The sequence below is a fragment of the Doryrhamphus excisus genome, chromosome 15 (assembly GCF_030265055.1).
Source record: "Doryrhamphus excisus isolate RoL2022-K1 chromosome 15, RoL_Dexc_1.0, whole genome shotgun sequence".
Lineage (NCBI taxonomy): Eukaryota > Metazoa > Chordata > Actinopteri > Syngnathiformes > Syngnathidae > Doryrhamphus > Doryrhamphus excisus.
This window is the reverse complement of record NC_080480.1, coordinates 7834394-7854802: the sequence shown is the minus strand read 5'-3', so window position 1 is coordinate 7854802 and position 20409 is coordinate 7834394. Positions and strand designations below refer to the sequence as shown.

At 38.8% G+C, this 20409-nt stretch overlaps 2 protein-coding genes across 7 annotated transcripts; one reads left to right on the top strand and one right to left on the bottom strand.

Annotated features, from left to right (window-relative positions):
- Positions 1-826: 826 nt before the first annotated feature.
- tnnt1 (troponin T type 1 (skeletal, slow)) lies at positions 827-10582 on the top strand. 4 transcript variants are annotated; one of them, XM_058048825.1, is made up of 13 exons: positions 827-970; positions 3827-3854; positions 3946-3956; positions 4039-4143; positions 4225-4246; positions 4950-5010; positions 5389-5505; positions 6549-6626; positions 6717-6830; positions 6907-7016; positions 7163-7253; positions 7504-7544; positions 8208-10582. In XM_058048825.1, exons 2-13 carry the CDS (start codon positions 3829-3831, stop codon positions 8251-8253), a joined length of 822 nt encoding a protein of 273 aa, XP_057904808.1. In that variant the 5' UTR covers positions 827-970; positions 3827-3828; the 3' UTR covers positions 8254-10582. The 4 variants fall into 4 exon arrangements, 3 of the variants coding, with proteins under 3 accessions (XP_057904808.1, XP_057904809.1, XP_057904807.1); XM_058048826.1 differs by lacking the exon at positions 827-970 and having other exon boundaries at positions 2110-3854; positions 8208-8279; positions 8429-10582; XR_009119531.1 differs by lacking the exon at positions 827-970 and having other exon boundaries at positions 2116-3854; positions 8208-8576; positions 8690-10582.
- On the bottom strand, positions 8969-20303 carry syt5a (synaptotagmin Va). 3 transcript variants are annotated; one of them, XM_058048812.1, is made up of 10 exons: positions 20153-20303; positions 16451-16609; positions 16257-16271; positions 14236-14417; positions 13229-13315; positions 12982-13149; positions 12716-12883; positions 12527-12644; positions 11077-11210; positions 8969-10629 (listed from the first exon to the last, which is right to left on the bottom strand). In XM_058048812.1, the coding sequence occupies exons 2-10, from the start codon at positions 16602-16604 to the stop codon at positions 10420-10422; spliced, it is 1236 nt and encodes a 411-aa protein (XP_057904795.1). In that variant the 5' UTR covers positions 16605-16609; positions 20153-20303; the 3' UTR covers positions 8969-10419. The 3 variants fall into 3 exon arrangements, with proteins under 3 accessions (XP_057904795.1, XP_057904796.1, XP_057904797.1); XM_058048813.1 differs by having other exon boundaries at positions 16451-16606; positions 20153-20290; XM_058048814.1 differs by lacking the exon at positions 16257-16271.
- Between the last annotated feature and the right edge of the window lie 106 nt (positions 20304-20409).

Genomic DNA, 20409 nt, shown 5'->3' with positions numbered 1-20409 from the left:
AGATTTAGGACAAATATAAAAGTGAGTGACGTCAATAATACTAGCACAGCAGTGAATGAGATCTTAACCTCACTATTGGAAATAACGTAGGCCTGACGGGCGTAACAGGGCCTAGCTTAATTAACAATTTGTTATGCTCAGAGTCCAATAAAGTTCAATTCTCATTACCTTACGTCTCTTTTCATTGCCCAGTCCAGGTACATTGGAAACATAGTCAAGGAAGTGCCTTTTTATAACGGATAAAATCCGATTTACGCATATACCGGATATAAATCCGATATATGCGTAAAACTGACATTTTCCGGTATACGCATATAACGGATTTCGCTTATATCGGACAAAACCAGTGGGAACAATTGAATCCGATATATCCGAGGTTTACTGTAGTATTAATTCTGTCCTATCGTGACTCATCGTGTGGATTCTTTTTACATAGAGCTTTTAATTGTGGCAAAAGCCAATGGATCCTTTTTCATCACCTTCCACTCCTTGATTTTACGAAAAAACAACAATCTAACTATGACAAGACTTTTCAGTGAACAGTACTGTAAACTGTATTTATAAATGGTCCTTCCTGCCTGCACTAATGCCTCTCTGCTAGCCCTCTTTCATTTAGTCATTCTCCCTCCACCTGCCCTGCGCCACGAGCCTCCATTTGTCCAGTGAGGTCAGACCACTGTTCCTCTTAATCCCACGGGGTGCTCATCTTGCAGCCGCCTAATCCGGCCATGGCTGCCGGCCCTGAACACACACACACACACACATGCACACCTGCAAGTTTGCACACATGCTCACAGTTATTTTTGAACTGTATATTCAAAAAGCCAATCATACCCATTGCATGCATGTACACATAGTCATCCATACAGCACACACACACAGTGTTTCCCCCGTACTATAAAACTCCCCTGTCCATGCACTGAAACCACACTCCTGCCTGTGTGTCAGCTGATACCACACCTTCATACAGGTATGTTTATCTAACTCACTGTCTTGACTTTTTTCTTTTAGGAGTTAATTATTCACACAACTCGTCATGGTTTCTGCATAGCGAGGTTGTTAGTATGGCAGTAACTGTGTAACGACCCCAACAGCCAGTAACTGGCCCCTAAACACCTCTTATGGTTGATCCAGTGCAACAACACCACTGTAGTAGTTATCACCTTTCTCTTTTCTGTAGGCAGCTCATTCATGTCTGACAGCTATGAAGGTTTCAGATTTAACAGAATTACAGCTTTTACTTCATGGAATCCTTCACTTATTATTCATTATTACATTTATTAAGGCATTTTTAAAGTAATATTTTGTCCTGCTACAAGTGTTAAGTATTTCTTGCAATAGTCACAAAATTAAATAACCACAATAAGAATTCTGTAACTTTTCATTAATGTATATTTGTGTTTTATCCCAGGTCGAGACTGGTTCTTACATTCATTTTTACATAATTATCAGTTGGATTCCATAAATTTTGTATAAATGGCGACAGGTGAATACACAGGTTATTCATGTACCTTCTGCCATTTTGGGGAAAAGCATTCAACTGTTGTGCATGTCACCTTGACTAAATTGGATAATTTCACACCTGATCATCATTCAAGGTGTACATTATTGTGGAGTGGTGCAGTGGTTGGGAATCTGTTATTGATAATAACCTTTCTTTTGTTCTACTAGGACAATTGTCAGTGGGGTAGGATTTTCTTTTTTTTTTTGTACACAAAACAATTGTGGAGATCTATTATAGCACACATAGTATCCTTGACTAAAATTATCCCACCTAAGGCCGGTGCCTTTTTTTCCTGCTCCAACCTGTCGCTCTTTAAATCCCCTGGTTTAATAAGGCGACCCCTCCCTGTCTCCATTTAGCTCCTCACAGGCAGCTTCCGACAACGATGCTCGATGCTGATATCTGTGTCATTCCACCATACATCACATACACGTGTGTTGCCGACCCATATTGGATCATTCCAAATGAACCAATAAATTCAGCAATGCGCGACAGACTCATGCTGTTGCATCGTTAACTGATGTCACTCACTATTTGTCATAAATAGTTTTATAGTACAAAAGTTTTGGAGTTCAATATGGCCTATTATTTGTTTTATGAGTCAAAACAAATGCATATTTAAGCTAATGTTACATATTATTGCCCAATTTTGCCATTTTCAAGTATAAAAATTGCTAAATTAAGTAATACAAATATAAGGCATAATGAAGATGCATTCAAAGTCATTGGTAATATGTAGCATTCAGTCATTTTCTGTAATGTTAGGTGAGACACACAATAACCAGATCGCCAGAACAACAGACTTTTATTGCAGGTTTGAATTATCTCACAACAGGCACAATAATCTCTATTAAAAACATTCTTGAGTTCTTGTTGCTGCCGTAATCCATGGCAAGATGAAACTCAACTCTGAACCCCAGATGTCACTTCCTGTTTGCCATTCAGTCTGCTTCCCAAGGCAACACATTTATAGCAAGATATACAAGTACAAGTCTTATGTATGTCTTCTATGGCTTATTCATTCATTCATTTTCTGCCGCTGGAGCCTATCCCAGCTGTCTGCGGGCGAGAGGCAGAGTACACCCTGGACTGGTCGCCAGCCAATCACAGGGCACATATAGACAAACAACCATTCACACTCACATTTATACCTATGGACAATTTGGAGTCGCCAATTAACCTAGCATGTTTTTGGAATGTGGGAGGAAACCCACACATGCACGGGGAGAACATGTAAACTCCACACAGAGAGGGCCGAGGGGGAAATTGAACTTCGGTCTCCTAGCTGTGAAGCCAGCGCGCTAACCACAGCGCCTCTTATGGCTTATTGTCTACTATATTGGGTAGACACACAAGTGTAAATGTGACTATAGGGGTGCTAGTTTATGTCTAAAGGGCTCTAATAATGTTAAAAATCCTATTTAGAAGGTCATATACAGGTTTCTAGCCTTTGCCAGAAAATAATAATAATATTAGTTTTATTTGTAATCCCACTGTGTGTAAATTTGGCAGTCAACATGCAACAGAGGTGTCCAAAATCATTCAACACAAAATGTTGTCTTTAAATCGTTTTTTTTTAGCCTTGTTACAAAATAACAAAATGGTCCCCAACGTCCTTCAGTTCTTTTGTATGTGGCCCTCAGTGGAAAAGACATAAATCCTTCCCTCTAATCTGTTAGGACTAAAGAGTGCGTTTGAGGACAAAGAGGGAACAATGCAGGAAGAAAGCGAGAGAGAAACACTACCTCTCTTTGTTTAACTCTTGTCACATTCTCACCTGTCGTCCCTCCATCAATTCCCCAGCATCCTGTGCCAGGAAGGTGTCAGCACACACCGCCTGCGTCTCTGCATGGTTTAACGTCACAGCTATGGCAGCTCTTAGGCACAATTTATAGCCAGAAGCATCTCAGCGTGTATTATCATGCTGTGTATTTAAAGTGATTTATACGACAAAAGAAAAAAGGCTGGGACCACCTGTGCCGCAGTGATGATAAGTCACTGCCATGCTTTATACCAAAGATGGTCTAGAATAAAAGATGAAGCCTTACTAGCTCCACCAATGGTATAAAATTAGATTTAAATTAGTATTTTACTCCATTTAGCTATTTTTATGCTTGAAAATGCTGAATTGAGGAAAAGTGTGAAGCAGTTGTCCTAATGCGCCGTTCTTCTCAGTTGATCTCTCACCCACAGTCCCTTTTGCCACCAAACCAAACAGTATAAGCAGTACAGAATGGTTAAAATAACCAAACTGTGTCATAGAAACACTTTCTCCTTCATTCATAATGAGCTCACTTTAATTTACCCATGTGTTTCTTGCAGCCATGTCTGATATAGAAGAGGAATACGAGTGAGTAATTGCGACATCCATCATTCAATTTTGCCTTTCTAATAGCAAAAACTTCAATATTTTACATTGTAATTTCTATTTTCTCTTCTAGAGAGCAGGAGGGTAAGTAGAACATAATGCGTGCATAGGTGTCTTTATAAATACATAAAGCATGAAAAGCTCTATTTGACTATTTCCCACCCAGAGGCGGAGGAGGTGGAGGAGCAGCAGTATGAAGAGGAGGATGAAACTGAGCAGCCAGATGAGGAAGAGGAGGAGGAGGAGGAGCACGTGGAAGAAGATGAAACAGGTCAGGACAAATTATTCACCATAACTCTTGAAGCACATATTGCTCTCATTTTCCACATGTAAACTGTACTTTTTTTTGCAGAGGAGGAACGTCCCAAACCCAAGTAAGTCTACTTTTTCTTTGCAACTGGTGTAGTAGGTAAACAAAATCTACCAGCGGACCAGCCAGGACACCCCACATTGTGTTTACATAAGAAGTTGCTCTTCAGGGGTGATCACTTGAAACAGGAGTATATAACAGGATTATATTATATATTATAACAGGAGTCTCCCAAGTGTGTTCAATGGGCTCATTTTGTATTGGCATATTGTAAAAATACAGTGAATTCATTAGTAATGCAATATATTACATTACATGAATTTATTACACTAAGCGCTTATGTTGAGATAGCTTTGAGTATATTGGTTTTTCTTCAATGTAAAAAATGGCGGCCGAGTGGTTAGCGCGCAGGCCTCACAGCTAGGAGACCCGAGTTCAATCCCACTGTCGGCCATCTCTGTGTGGAGTTTGCATGTTCTCCCCGTGCACGGGTGGGTTTTCTCCAGCTACTCCGGTTTCCTCCCACATTCCAAAAACATGCTAGGTTAATTGGCGACTCCAAATTGTCCATAGGTATGAATGTGAGTGTGAATGGTTGTCTATACGTATGTGCCCTGTGATTGGCTCGCGACCAGTCCAGTGTGTACTCCGCCTCTGTGATAAGCTCCAGCGACCCTTGTGAGGATAAGCGGTAGAAAATAAATGAATGAATGTAACTGTAAAGATTGTTCCTAATTCACCTTTTTGTGTTTCCTCCTTCCCTATAGACCAATGGCCCCTCAACTTGCCCCCCCAAAGATTCCTGAAGGGGACAGAGTGGATTTTGATGTAAGAAAACTTGTCTTTATACAGTGTCAATCCCGTTTATGTTGACAAAGTTGTCAAGCTCATCAAATCCTGGTCCACCATGTCCTTTTTAATCACTATAAAGTGTCCGCTTAAGTCGACGTCTACTTGTAGTACACTACAATGGCTTATGTCAGGTGTGGACATAGACGGCTTCCACTGTATTGAACTTTTAAGTTCTAGTCAATTTAATCTGACATCTGTCAGTACTATGATTACTCCATACAGTATTACTCCGAGCCTGTCGAACCTGACACTTAAAAACATTGTCAGAAAAGACAGAAGGGCAAAATAAAGGGCCTTAATTCAATCCCTTTGATTGAATTGTTAGAAGAGATCCATAATGTTTTCTTCCTCCAGGACATCCACAGAAAGCGAATGGAGAAAGACTTACTGGAGCTGCACACACTGATTGACGTCCACTTTGAACAGAGGAAGAAGGATGAGGAAGAACTAATCGGCCTCAAGGATCGAATTGTGAGTTCTGGTACAATTACAATGTTGTACATGTGGAAAACGTGATCAAATATTGCCTGTCTAACTGGCCAATGATTGCTTGTTATGGTTAAAGGATACTGGATCCGACTCTTATGCAGAAAGGAAATTATTTGACCCTAAAGCTTAATGGTTAATCTTAGCATTAAAGTTACATTTTCACTTCCTGCCGGTGCAGTGCAATGATCTTGACTGATTTATTTCGGCCCTTGTTGATTTATTAGAAATGTTTTTTTCCAATGCTAGAATGATTATACAATATACGTAAAAGTCTGGAAAAAATGTAATAATATTATTTTTGCCGTTTAGAACTTTATTCTTGTAAATGTACAACTTTTTTATTGTACATTTGCGACTTTGTTTACATAAATGTACGACTTAGTACAGTACAGTAAATAAATACATGCTTTATTCTGCTTTATTCTTTATTCTAATTCAGTACATGTACGTTTATACCATATGCCCACTATTCACAAGGACCACCAATGGTGAGTAACTGAGACGACCATAAAAATATATGCATATATATATATTGCCCGCAAGGCATGCTGGGTAACTGTCTCGGGGGAAGTGTGCACATGGGCTTCTCAGCATGCTACGTGGGTTATACATTAGTATATAATAGTATTGTTTTACATGGATATTAGTGTCTATTTCAATACCTGCATAGTCCATGTGGTACAGTTCCTTTGTGTGTTCCACATGTCCACCAATAAATGGCCTAATTATGGAGATCATAATCACAACATATATGATATATATATATGATACAGTACTGTACACTTCCATTCCAAAGTTTGGACATTCATTCCTCATTTTGGTTGTGTGTGAGTGTGTCTATATTGTATATAGTATATAACATTAACATTGTTAATCATTTTTTTAACAGGTTTAATGAAAAATCACTGTAATACTAGAAGAATGAGTCATTTCACATTGATTTAATTATTCTTACAGTATTTAAGAGAGCCATTCAAAATGATTGGAGTCTTTATGTCATTTGAACGCGATGTGTTTCCCATCAGGAGCGTCGTCGGTCAGAGCGTGCAGAGATCCAAAGAGTCAGAGCGGAAAAGGAGAAGGACCGACAGAACAGGATTGCGGTAACACACAAACAATTATATCTCATAATCTCATAATAAGGATACGCTCCCCAAACAGGATGTAAATTGTCTCCTTCATCGTGTCACCAGGAGGAACGTCAGAGAAAAGAGGAAGAGGAGGCCAAGAGAAAGGCTGATGATGATGCCAAGAAGAAGAAAGTGCTATCTGGCATGGGGGCAAACTTTGGAGGCTTCCTAGCCAAGGTCAGCTTCTTCTTCCTGCTTGTACTGGTGATGATACAACAGATCGCTTCAGCCTGTGTGTGTGTGCGTGTCCCAGGCTGAGTTGAGGAAAGGCAAGCGTCTGACTGGCCGAGAGATTAAGAAGAAGACTCTGGCCGAGAGGCGTCAGCCGCTGGCTATCGACAATTTGAGAGAGGACTCACTCAGGTGATGCATTTCACACTTGAACCGGTTTTCTGTGATGGATGGATGTGGTTTTACACAAAAATAATGCATATTGTTTATCTGAAAACCAAAACACTAGAAAAAATTGTGTGATTTTTCAAATGTATTTATTCATTTTATCCAAAAAGGCAACAAGCCCAAGAGTTGTGGAACTGGATTTACCAGCTGGAGTCTGAAAAGTTTGACTACATGGAGCACATGAAGCACCAGAAATACGAAGTAAGTAATTCTTTCAGTGTATTTAGTACAAATACTGTATTTATTTATTATTATTTACTTATTTATTATGAGGAGGCAATGGCTATAGTTCTGCTTTTGTGGACGTGAGTCTGCCATTCCACGAGATGTTGACTTCTTCTGTACATATTCAACAGCTTTCATTGTTTCATCAATGTTTTTTTCTAATATGTTCCAGCTTGGCAAAACATTCCCAATTTTAATATAACCTATTCATATTTCATATGCATAGATCATCGTGCTCCTGAACAGAATCCAACATGCTCAGAAATTGTGAGTATTTTTTTAAGAAAGCTACTAATGGGTATTTATTCTGATGTATACCGTAATTATCAGTGTGTATGCCGCAACAGACTACAAGCTGCACATGTCCACGTCATAAAATGGTACATTGTAGTGCACACAAATGTGTGAGGTCCAGGTAGTTCGAGATTTGACAGGAGCCAATCATTAGGTATGAAAAAACTCACAATGATTATTGCTGCTGACGGCTGCAATGATGTCAGCCTCCCTCCGGCTCTGGGTTACTTTGGCTCCGTCTGGCGGGCAGAGGCAGCATTACAGCAAGAAGTGCATTATGCATTTTTAATGGTAAACTCATGTTGGTACTTGCCTGGTATACTTCTTACCTCGCTTTGAGTGTGAAGTTGCTGTGTGATGATTTTAGCATTCTTCGGAAGATGACACTGTGAGCAATGACCTCCTGCGCCGTGAGTCCCCTTATAGCTCTTGATTTGCTCCTGAAGGAGCTTGTGTTTCCTCTGCATCTAAATGTGTAGTAGTAGTTGATATCATGAGATTTGAACATGTCATGAATTAGCCGCACCGCTGCATAAGCCACAGGGTTGAAAGTTTACCAAAAACGTTGCAGCTTATACACTGGAAATTACGGTATATATTTTTTATTCCTCCTTCAATGTTTGTTTTGTGTTACAGTAAAAAAGGGCAAGGCAAAGGAAAAGTGGGCGGCCGCTGGAAGTAAAAGGTCGAATGAAAGATATCTCAAATGTAAAAGTACACAAGAATCTACTGTAGTACTTTCCTGTGTGTGAAACTGATTGTTGATAATGTATTATAATAAAATAAGGCCCAATCTTTGTTTAAGATTCATTTTAACTCCACCAAGTGCAAAAAGACATATTTATGTGACCCATCAGATCCAGCAGATGGTGCTGTGGTGAAGCAGAAATGGTTGGATGATGGATGGCGTACTGGCCAGTACTACGAACAGTGTTGGGCAATCTACTTTAAATTTAGTTATGTTTTGCTTTTTTTTTGCCCAACGTTATTGGTCATCCTGTCAAGGTTCGTATTTTGTATTGCCTTTAAGCTATATGATACAGTAAAGTATATGTGTAATTGTGTCTCCTGCATGGCACCACCCTGTTTAATTCCTGCTGCACATGTTTGGCCCACAGTGTAGACAAGGACTAAAGAGGACACCCTGCTAATCCAGTCTTTCACCAGCTGCAACACACACGCATGTACACACATAAAGGATGTGCTGCCGTGTGAAAGTAAGTGAAATATCATTTTTCAGCAACATCAGGAACAGTCGTCACAGTTTAATATACATCAGAACCAAACTATAAGAGGATTTATACTGTTCTCAGGCATCAATTTGTATTTATTTTTTGTAAGAATTGGTACTGGTGACAAGACAGCAGTGTGACAAATAACCATCTGTCACTTGGTCATTGTGAAATATTCAATTTATTAATTTGGTTTTATGTACATTGACACCGTATGACACACAATCACATACAATACATATCCAGCGTTCATATTCAAACACCATGAAACAGAATGAATACAAATATGTAACTAAACACTATTTTACATGAAAGTAGGGATGCTCCAATCAGTATCGGCCGGCAAGAGCAGCCTCTCTCAAAGGTGGAAGACACCAATTTTCTGATTCAAAATTATGTTATCCCTCCCCCATTGATTACTAATTCATACATTCATGTTATACCGCTTATCCTCACGAGAGTCGCGTGGGGTGCGGGAGCCTATCCCAGCTGTCTTTGGACAAGAGGCGGGGTACACCCTGGACTGGTCGCCAGCCAAACACAGGGCACATATAGACAAACAACCATTCACACTCACATTCATACCTATGGACAATTTGGAGTCGCCAATTGACCTAGCATGTTTTTTTGAATGTGGGAGGATACCGGAGTACCATTTATTAATTTTATTAGTAATGAAAACATTTTTGGGTCCCCTGTGGATTAAATGTATAATTAATCCATGTGATCGCTATCAACCGATTTTAGTCCTGGATGATTGGTATCAGAATCAGCAGCATGCAACCCTGATCGGAGCACCCCTAGTAAAGACATAAAGAAACGGGGGTGAAACATGTCGGAAGTCATAACAATGCAAACTCAAAAGGAACAATGTTAACTTTGCCTCACCTATTTTAAGGCAGGGGTGTCCAAAATCCGTCTCGGATGCCATTTTCATCATTATCTCTGAATTTTTTAGGCTTATCTCTGTACTTTTTTGGTATATTCCAGCCTTTCTAATGAGTGGGTTGTATCTTCAGGTGTAGCTAATGTAATTTTCTTCATCCTTTTCCTTGTTCTACATGTTCTTTTACATCTTTTACTTAGTAGAGTGGTGTCTTTCGTCTTTCTTTCTTTCTTTCTCTTTGATTTTCATGTTGTTTTCACTTCTAAACGAGCCTCTAAACTCCTACCCAATTCAGTGCAATTTGAATTATTAATATCATAGGACACACCTGGGCAACACAACACACCTGTCCAGCCACATGTTCCAATACTTGTGTCAAATAATGGACAAAGTTTGGACACTCCTGCATTAAGCATTGTCACATGATCCAAAATGTCCTATAATTAAATATGTATAGTTCGTACAATAACAATCAAGGTACAAAGTGATAGTTGCATTTATTCTAAACATACTTATATATTAATAATAATATATTTCACCATCCTAAACTGATGTAAGACATGTCCGCCCTGTGACAATCAGGACATTTTTTTTTTTTACACAAGAATGCGCAGCATGTGAAGTATCGATTATGTGAAACACTTTATAGAGCGACAAGTGACGATCCCTTCAAAGGGTTGTTTAAATATTATAGAATAATAGACAATGACTCTGTGTACAGTGTGTGTGTTTAGCGAATGGGTGCCTTCAGAGCAGCATCGACCTCCTCTTCTGGCTGCAAGGTGTGCCACTGAGCCACCGGACGCCTCGGATTGGCCAACATGTCGGACCAGTGGCGTAGCCCAACGCCTGAGGCGCCGTAGCCGATCCAGCACTTGCCGATGGGGTCGTTACTTCCCAGTTTGTCGTAATCGTACACGGTGATGAGCACTTGGACTTTCTGTGGGGTTCGAACAAACATATACGACGTCAATCCTGTTGGATAACATTGTGTCCTCGACATATCGACTACATTACAGTAGACTACAGTTGTGAATCCCCACATGGTTCAGTATTCAAGGATATAAGATCAAAATTTTTTTTGATACAGTACAATTATTATATATAAATTAACATTATTATTTTAATAATAAAATGAATTTTTTATTTGAATATTCTTCCGGGAAAAAAAAATTCTGCAGAAAATAAATCCCATTCACCATAAGCTTATAAGTAGGTGATAATAGAGGTCAAATGTACAGTATATATGCATTACTGTTAGAAAGACTACCATCCTTACACATTTATGTCTTTATGCTTTGCTGATAATGTCTTTTCATGAAGCATTGCCATCTCACACTTTGATCGTCAGTCCGTGAACGCAACATATTTAAAAGTGTTTACCCACCTGGATCTGGGAGAAGGGGATCTCAAAGCTAAAGCTCTCATTGAAGTACGGATTCAGAGTGTTTTGTTTCACAGACGTCTTCTTCTTCTTCAGTCGTTTCCCATTGTGCTGCAGCACCACTTTGACAAAGGGATCTAGGAGGTAAAAAAAAAAAGACGAAAGCAATATGTAACTCCATTAGAGTGCGAAAAAAAAATAGTTTGGCAGCAACCCAAAACTACCTTTTTGTACCTCTTAGAAGTACTTTAAGCCACATAGACAGAATATAACTCATAAAACACAATCAAATAAAATAACAATAAAAATAGAGTGAAACCTCGGTTAATCGTTCACCATTTTGGTTAACATGAGAAATTTATACCATTTACAAGTTTTTAAATTTACAAGTTTTGCCTCAGTTAGCATACATTTTTCGTTTAGTGTGCAATATGGTGCACATCTTGTTTTGTTAATACACTGTCCTCGTTAGCATAGCTTGCAAACACAATGGAACTGGATGTCAACTGCGTCACCTGTCTATGATGTCATTAACACAAAACATTTTTTATTGTTTTAATATAGTTTTACATGCATAAAACAGGCTGCACGGCCGTTATGTGGTTAGTATGCACGCATCGCAGCTAGGAGACCCAAGTTCAATTCCACCCTCCCATCCAAATTGTCCATCGGTATGAATGTGAATGGTTGTTTTTTTATATGTGCCCTGTGATTGGCTGGCGACCAGTGTACCCCGCCTCTCGCCCAAAGACAGCTGGGATAGGCTCCAGCACCCCCTGCGACCCCCATGAGGATAAGCGGTAGACAATTAATGAATGAATGAATAAAACATCTCTGAATACAGACACACAGACTTGACCATCGGAACAACAGTTTGAATTATCTCACAACAAGCACAATAATCCTGAATAAAAACATGGGCGACTGTTGTGGCCGTATGCCACACTATGCTAAAACTCAACTCTGAACCCCCACACATCACTTCCTGTCCTCCCACCAGGGGATCGGCTCACATAAGCAACACACAGGAGCAATGACTTATATGTCTTAAGTGGTTATAGTCTGGATATGGATTCTGTAGGTTGGATTCATTCATTCATTTTTTACTGCTTTTTCCTCACGAGTGTCGCGGGGTGCTGGAGCCTATCCCAGCTGTCTTCGGGCGAGAGGCGGGGTACACCCTGGACTGGTGGCCAGCCAATCACAGGGCACATATAGACAAACAACCATTCACACTCACATTCATACCTATGGACAATTTGGAGTAGCCAATTAACCTAGCATGTTTTTGGAATGTGGGAGGAAACCGGAGTACTCTGAGAAACTGTAGGTTGGATTTTGGATTTTTATTCAGAATGTTGACAGTGTAATTTGCTATTTTTGGTCAAATAAATGTATCATAAATGCAACATTGCCATTGTGCTGTTTTGCATGTGTGTGTGTCCATGCCCACCTGACAGTCCTCCAACATCCATCTTCTTCAAATTCTTGGCCTCCATGATGTTAACTGTGAGTTTGCCAGCCGTGGGTACGTAGCGAAGGGAAATGCAGATATCCCCAAGTTTCTCTTGCTGTCAACCCCGAAAATGAACAGATTTGAACCAAAGTGATACATTTTCGCTTTGAAAATAACACAGCTCACCTCCTCTTTCTCTCCTCCAATCAGATCCTTCCATTCATGGATGGGCTGTCCGAGGTCCACTGTGTTCATAGGAATCTTGATCTCGCCGATGACGTCGTGTTTGCCAAAGCGGTCAAAGTCAAAAACCTGAAGTACCAGAGTCTGACCACCCAACTCTGTGTAGGGTATCTTCAGGGGCAGAAGATGGTTTCATATTATATTTATATTTACATAGAAACAGCAATGCTATTGATGAGAGGGTTGGACTGCTACCAAATATGATGCACCTTAAATATAAAGGTCTCATTGAAAACAGGACAGAGGTTCTTGCGCTGGACTTTGGTCTCAAACTTTTTCTTTTTGTCTGGCAGCATGTAGACCTTAACGTAAGGATCTGAAGTCCCGCCCATGTCCATGGCGGCCAGGTCCTGAGCCTGCAGGATGCCCACTATCAGCTGAGGAAGGAGAGGAACAATGATGTTGGTTAGTTGTTGGAGATCATAGTATATTGTGTGTGTGTGTAGAGGCGTGTACCTGGTTGTCAGTGAAGTTGTAGTCTAGTGTGTACTCCAGTTTGCCAAAGTACTCTTTCTCCTCCTCTTGTTTGCCTTCCTCTCCATCCTGCATGGTCCAGCAAAGTAGTCAAACGTATGAATTTAAGATGGCGCCTCTTTTTCAAGGACGTTTTTAGACAAAAAAAACCATAATTATCTAGTAGATTACAATACAAAATTGATGTAAACTACTCACTCACTTATGTTTGGACTATTCATGGCGCAAACCTGCTAGCATCTCTCTCCAAAGATTGTCTCAATCCAAGCGAAGAATGGACTAACAGGCTGTTATGTCCACAGGAAGGCAAACGACGATTTGTGAACTCAATTCAAGATAAGTTGAACTGACTATAAACAGGGAACATTTCCGTTTGTTTTTGGGGGTTTTGGGACCCCCCCCCCCCAAAAAAGGGGGAATTATATTGTAGAATGAATCTTTCTGTGAACTCCCAACTGCACTCCCATGATGTTGTATAACAGTTGTTCTTTCATAGCAAATTTTGCTAAATTTATGAAATGTTAAGTGTACACCTTGGATAAAAAACCCACTTTCGTAAATGAAAGGATGTCCAGATAATATCATGCCATATATGTACAATTTACAACTCTATTTATTGTTGTTTAATAAACAAGAGGAGCCCATTCCCTCAACAAAAGCAAACATAAAGTAACAACATGATTGGTCCTGACTTTTCCTGACTTTTAATGCATGACAAAACTGCAAATATTCCAAACCAAAATGCCATCTATTGGTTCAATATGGTGATTATTTTTATATTCTGCTATTTGTACCAGCTCAGATTTCATGAAAAGCTTCTAAAATATACTCATAATGAGCCAGAGCCACCAGAGAGACAGCGCTTCCCATACATTTTGTCTAACATTATAAAAATCTATAGACCTATAGATCTTTAGTGAAACATTAGAACCTTTATGAAGCAAATCAAGAAGAAGCATTGGAGTTATCATCCATGCATCTTCTCTCACCTTCTTTTCGTCTCCCTCCTCTCCATCGGTTTCCTTCTTCCTTCGTCCTCGTCCACCCTTCCTCTCTCTGACCTTCTTAGGCTTCTTGCCCTTGTTGAAGCACTTCTTGTAGATGCAGAAGCCCATGCAGACCACAAGGGCGAGGACCACCACAACAATGGCACCCACCGCCCACATGGGCACTGGAGCAAGAAGACACAGGAACGGTGAGTGGCATTCCATGATTGGCATTTGTCTTACTTGCAAAGACTGTTCTAAGATCAGGTGATCGACCTCGATAGCGATATTTTCAGTACCAGGGTAGTATTAGTATCGGATCGAACCTCATCAGTTTTGGTGCGGTTGTTCAAATATATTACTGTTATATGCTGTACTTAGCATTCACTGAAAATGTGTGGATTTTTGGTCGAAAAAAACAAAGAAATATGTTTTTTTCCAGCATAAAAAGATGGTTTGATGATAATAGATTGAACCTAAATAAAACTAAAATCATGCTATTTGGTAACAGCAGAAAGGACACGCACCAGCAAATACAAATAGACGTAGACATTGAAAGCGTGAAGGAAAATTAATATAATATTTCAGTATTGAACATAGCAAAATTTGTTCTCAATCAGAAATCACTCCACACTCTTTATTGCTCTCTGGTTCTACCATATCTTACTTATTGTGTGGAAATATGGGCTAATAACTATAAAAGCAATCTTCACTCGCTAAATGTACTGCAAAAAAGGGCAGTAAGGATAATTCATAATGCCGCCAGAGAACATACTAACTCCTTATTTCTAAAATCACAAATACTTAAAGTTGCTGATATAGTTCATCTTCAAACAGCTAAAATAATGCATAAGGCTAAAAATAACCAATTACCTAAAAATGTCATCCAATACTTCTCTACAAGAGAGGAGAAATATGATCTCAGGGAAGAACTACATTTGAAACACTTATATGCTAGGACTACGTTAAAAAGCCATAGCATTTCAGTATGTGGAATCAAACTATGGAATGGATTGAGTAAAGACCTCAAACAATGCACAACGATGAGCCAATTCAAGAAACAATACAAGCAGTTGATGTTTGCTAAATACAAGGATGAAGAGTCTTGAACCAGTCATGATGTGCTATATATATCACTATATTGACACTTACTATGGTACCCATTATGTCATTGGATGGTCATATCACCTCCTACTTTGGTACGTGACAAAAAATAAAAAAATAAATAAAAAATTTAAAAAATAAATAAAAATGTGTAAAATAAATAAATTAATTAATTAATTAAAATTAACAACCTGTTAATACATACAAAATCTTAAATTATATTAGAAAGGCAGGAAGTGAACCCACATTATTCAACATTATTCACTACCCATTATGTCAGTGTATGGTCATATCACCTCGTACTAAGGTACGTATGTGACAAAAAATAACAAATAAAAATAAATAATAATAATAATAATAATAATTAGGAAAGCAGGAAGTGAACAATGATGTGCTATATATATCACTATATTGACAGTTACTATGGTACCCATTATGTCATTGGATGGTCATATCACCTTGTACTTTGGTAAGTGACTAAAATAAAATAAAATAAAAAACATTAAAAATATAAAAAAAAATTAAAAACCTGAAACTATATTAGGAAAGCAGGAAGTGAACAAATGTAACAGTTACTGATTGTAAAAGTACCAGATGGAGGGGTAGGATTTAATAAGCTTTGCTTCTTCCTACTCCTTTTGGACATGTGGAACTGTGAACTGATTATGTGATGCACTCAATTGTAATCTGATGCATGTTCAAATGAAATAAAACCATTACCATTACCATTACATTTAAATATAACTGTCGGGGCTTCACTCTATCACGGCTTTAAAACTAACAGTGGTGCTAATGTTTGCATATTTTGACTCACAGTACATTGATATTTACGTACATGTTTAATGAATGAAAATGTAACAAAATCACAGTGGCTGCCACAAAATGAACAAAGCCTTGGTATGGTATGGAATGGTACTTACTCCCAAGTTTATGGTCTGGAGCAGAGCAGAATGGTCACATGATGAAATGAGAGAAGAAATAAATGAGACAATACAAATGGAAGGTGAGATGATGGCCAGATATTTATATGATAGGAAAGTGTTATCACAACACACAATCTTTAATGTCTAAATTGGCATTGTCTGTCTGTGTGTGTATGTGTGTGTGCACTTACTGGGCAAGTGTGTGAGCTCATTGAAGAACTTATTCTTCATACTGGCAAACTGGTGGTTGGAGTGGTGTGAGGGGGGCGGGGGTGGCGGGGGCTCCTTGTTTTCCTCCTCCACTGCCCTGCGGGGCCGAGCCCCTGACACGCTGACCAATCGCATGGCTGCTGTGGGAAAATAAAAGGAGTTTCAGCTACATATATGTTGTACTGGCCTGCATAAACACATTTTGTGTGTTGATGAATAGTGCTATCTTGCTGGGTGTTAGCATGCTAACTGCTAGAATATTAGCATTTTAGCTAATTTACTCATGTTTACATGCAAATACATGCATGTTGGGTCAGTATAGAACTGCCAGAACACTTTTGGTTCATAGTGCTATCTTGCTTTGTGATAGCATGCTAACTTTTAGCATGTTCACTCATTTTCTCAGGTCCAAGTGTAAATACAGACATGGCATGATGTAGGGACACTATAGCACTCCAGGGACACTTGCAGTTTATAGTGCTATCTTGCTAGGTGTTAGCATGCTAACTGTTAGAGTATTAGCATTTTAGCTAATTTACTCATGTTTACACGCAAATACATGCATGTTGGGTCAGTATAGAACTGCCAGAACACTTTTGGTTCATAGTGCTATCTTGCCCTTGTGATAGCATGCTAACTTTTAGCATGTTCGCTAACTTTTAGCATGTTCGCTCATTTTCTCAGGTCCAAGTGTAAATACAGACATGGCATGATGTAGGGACACTATAGCACTCCGGGGACACTTGCAGTTTATAGTGCTATCTTGCTATGTGTTAGCATGCTAACTGTTAGAATATTAGCATTTTAGCTAATTTACTCATGTTTACACGCAAATATATGCATGTTGGGTCAGTATAAAACTGCCAGAACACTTTTGGTTGATTATGCTATCTTGCTTTGTGATAGCATGCTAACTTTTCGCGTGTTCGCTCATTTTCTCAGGTCCAAGTGTAAATACAGACATGGCATGATGTAGGGACACTATAGCACTCCAGGGACACTTGCAATTTATAGTGCTATCTTGCTGGGTGTTACCATGCTAACTGTTAGAATATTAGCATTTTAGCTAATTTACTCATGTTTACACGCAAATATATGCATGTTGGGTCAGTATAAAACTGCCAGAACACTTTTGGTTCATAGTGCTATCTTGTCCTTGTGATAGCATGCTAACTTTTAGCATGTTTGCTCATTTTCTCAGGTCCATGTATAAATACAGTCATGGCATGATATAGGCACACCATAGAACTCCCGAGACAATTTCAGTTCATAGTGCTATCTTGCTAGGTGTTAGCATGCTAGCTGTTAGAATATTAGCATTTTAGCTAATTTACTCATGTTTCCATGTAAATACATGCATGTTGGGTTAGTATAGAACTGCCAGAACACTTTTGGTTCATAGCGCTATCTTGCTTGGTGATAGCATGCTAACTATTAGCATGTTTTTTCTCATCTTCTCATGTCTACATGTAAATACAGACATGGCATGATATAGGGTCAGTACAGAACTGCCAGGACACTGTCAGTATGTAGTGCTATCGTGCTAGGTGTTAGCATGCTAACTGTAAGCATGTTAGCATTTTAGCTAATTTACCCATGTTTACATGCAAATACATGCATGGCATGGTGTTGGGTCAGTATAGAACTGCCAGGACACTTTCGGTATATAGTGTGCCATCTTGCTAGATGCCTGGATACTTACAGTTTATGGTGCTATATTGCTAGGTGTTAGCATACTAACTGTTAACATGTTCGCTCTTTTTCGCTTGTTTAAATGCAGACATGGCATGATATAGGGACACTATGGAACTGCCGGGACACTTTCGGTTCATAGTGCTATCTTGCTTAGTGTTAGCATGTCCACTTATTTCGACTCATGTGGACACTGTAGAACTTTCGGACACTTTCAGTTCATAGTGCTATCTTGCTAGGTGTTAGCATGCTAACTGTTCACACATTTTCTAAATGTAAATACAGACATGGCATGATGTTTACATGCAAATACATGCATGATGTAGGGATACTATAAAACTAACTGAAATTTTACTTCAATTTTACTTGACCAAAAAATAGTCATAATTATCATTTAATACAAATAATGTATCTTTGTTCAGGGGTACACAGCAGTAGGTAGAACAATTGTTGGTATGCAATGACATTTTTCTCATGTGAAATATATACCTTGCCTCAAGAAAGGTTTATACTATTTTAAACGATGGATACATCTCAAATAAAAAGCACCATTTTTGATAAAATGGTAATCAAAAGTACTTCAACCTGACAAACCATACAAAGCTGCACTCAATAACCAGCCAAAGTAGGCATCCCCGTGTTACTGTGCAGCCGTGTAACGAGATTAAGCGGCAAAGGTAATCCAAAAATCCCTCGGTTTAAACAAATTAAAGACTGTCTCCTCCCCTTTCACAATCCATCCCACCATAATATGGCCTTCACTCCTCCCCCTTAGGGCAGTTCATTCTCTATCTGCCATTAATCCTCCTCCCTCATGACCAGCCTCATCACTAATACGTCATATTTGAATTATAACCCATTTCATCTGTTGCATACACAGGAGATTAAAGTGTGTGTGTGATAGGCTTGCAGGAATGTGAATGGATGTTAATTGGCCGCAGCATGTTATGGAAATAAATCTTGTTTCTAATGAAAACACAACAGGGATGCCTTGAAGAACAATAGGAAAATAATAGAACTACTTGGAAGAAATATTTCCTCATTTATTTATTTTTTACAGTTTTTGTGGGAGTTACAATCCGGGACTACTAGCAAATGGCAAAAAACAGCCCATCAGTACTATGTACTTTATACTAAAAATAAAACTCATATTTTTGACACACCACTAACTCCTGCCCTTGCAACTTCGTATCAACATTTTCAATAAAGTGACTGATGTAATGATTTTAATACTATTAAATTCTGCTCTACAGCACTCCCTTTCTCTCTTCAATTGCCATTGTTCACTCTTTACTCTGTTTTGGCCTTAAAAATGCCTCACGCAATTATTAAGTATAAAATATATACATACTATATAAGATGATCGATGAACAGATGGAATCGGAGTCACGGTGTAGCCTTTAGCCTGGTAGTCAGGCTAGCGCCAGAGGCTAGCAGGCTAGAGAAGACGTCTACATAAACGACAGCGCATGACAGTTGTAATTCCGATTTCCGGTCATATTTTAGCTTGTGTTTATCTTTTTGAAGCCGGATGGACTGTCAAAGCTTGTGTTTCCGTCGTCAACAAGTACACAACTATGGTGCATTCAAGGATAACTCAACAAAGTGTGAAATCGCAACATTTGACATTATCAATGAAGGTTGTTAAATATATAAATATAAGTTGTTACTATAATTAAATATATAATTATATATATATTTATTATTTATATTAATTAATTTATATATATAATATAAGTAAATATATAAATATAAGTTGTTAATATAAAAATCTATTTTTTTAAAGCCAAAAGGCCGCGTATACTGAATCAGGGATCCATACATACATTTATGAATCCTTGCTATTCTTGCTATTCAATTTCAGCCAGTGTATTAAAAACAATTAAGTAAAGGGAATGATTTTTGTTTTATTCTACATTTTAAGACAATTTTCTCGTTATTACAATCACATCATCAATAAGTTGAAATGAAAAGTCAACTGATGTACTCACCTTTGTTGGTGTCAGTCGTCTGTACTTTTATTAGGAATATTACGCATCCGAACGTATTGCAGTGCAATCCACCATGAGTGCTGGCTGAATAGAACTATCTCTCCCTTCCCCCCTCCTCCGTTAATCTCCTCATTATCCCTCACTGCCAACTACTTACTGACCACACGGCACACCACACTGTCTCAAGGCTTTCGTTTGGAGATGATGTGTTTGGTATCAAGTGAAATTACAATAACAGCTATTCTTTTTTCCATGCA

Bases quoted from the DNA above. Each gene is read 5' to 3' on its own strand.
- tnnt1 (XM_058048825.1), top strand. From the start codon at position 3,829: ATGTCTGATATAGAAGAGGAATACGA. The intron at 4,144-4,224 runs GTCAGGACAAAT...TTTTTTTTGCAG, and splicing joins CGTGGAAGAAGATGAAACAG to AGGAGGAACGTCCCAAACCC. The intron at 6,831-6,906 runs GTCAGCTTCTTC...TGCGTGTCCCAG, and splicing joins TTGGAGGCTTCCTAGCCAAG to GCTGAGTTGAGGAAAGGCAA.
- syt5a (XM_058048812.1), bottom strand. From the start codon at position 16,604: ATGCGATTGGTCAGCGTGTCAGGGGCTCGGCCCCGCAGGGCAGTGGAG. The intron at 13,316-14,235 runs GTGAGAGAAGAT...TGGACCATGCAG, and splicing joins AGGAGGGAGACGAAAAGAAG to GATGGAGAGGAAGGCAAACA. The intron at 11,211-12,526 runs GTGGGCATGGAC...TTTACCTCCTAG, and splicing joins GGATGTTGGAGGACTGTCAG to ATCCCTTTGTCAAAGTGGTG.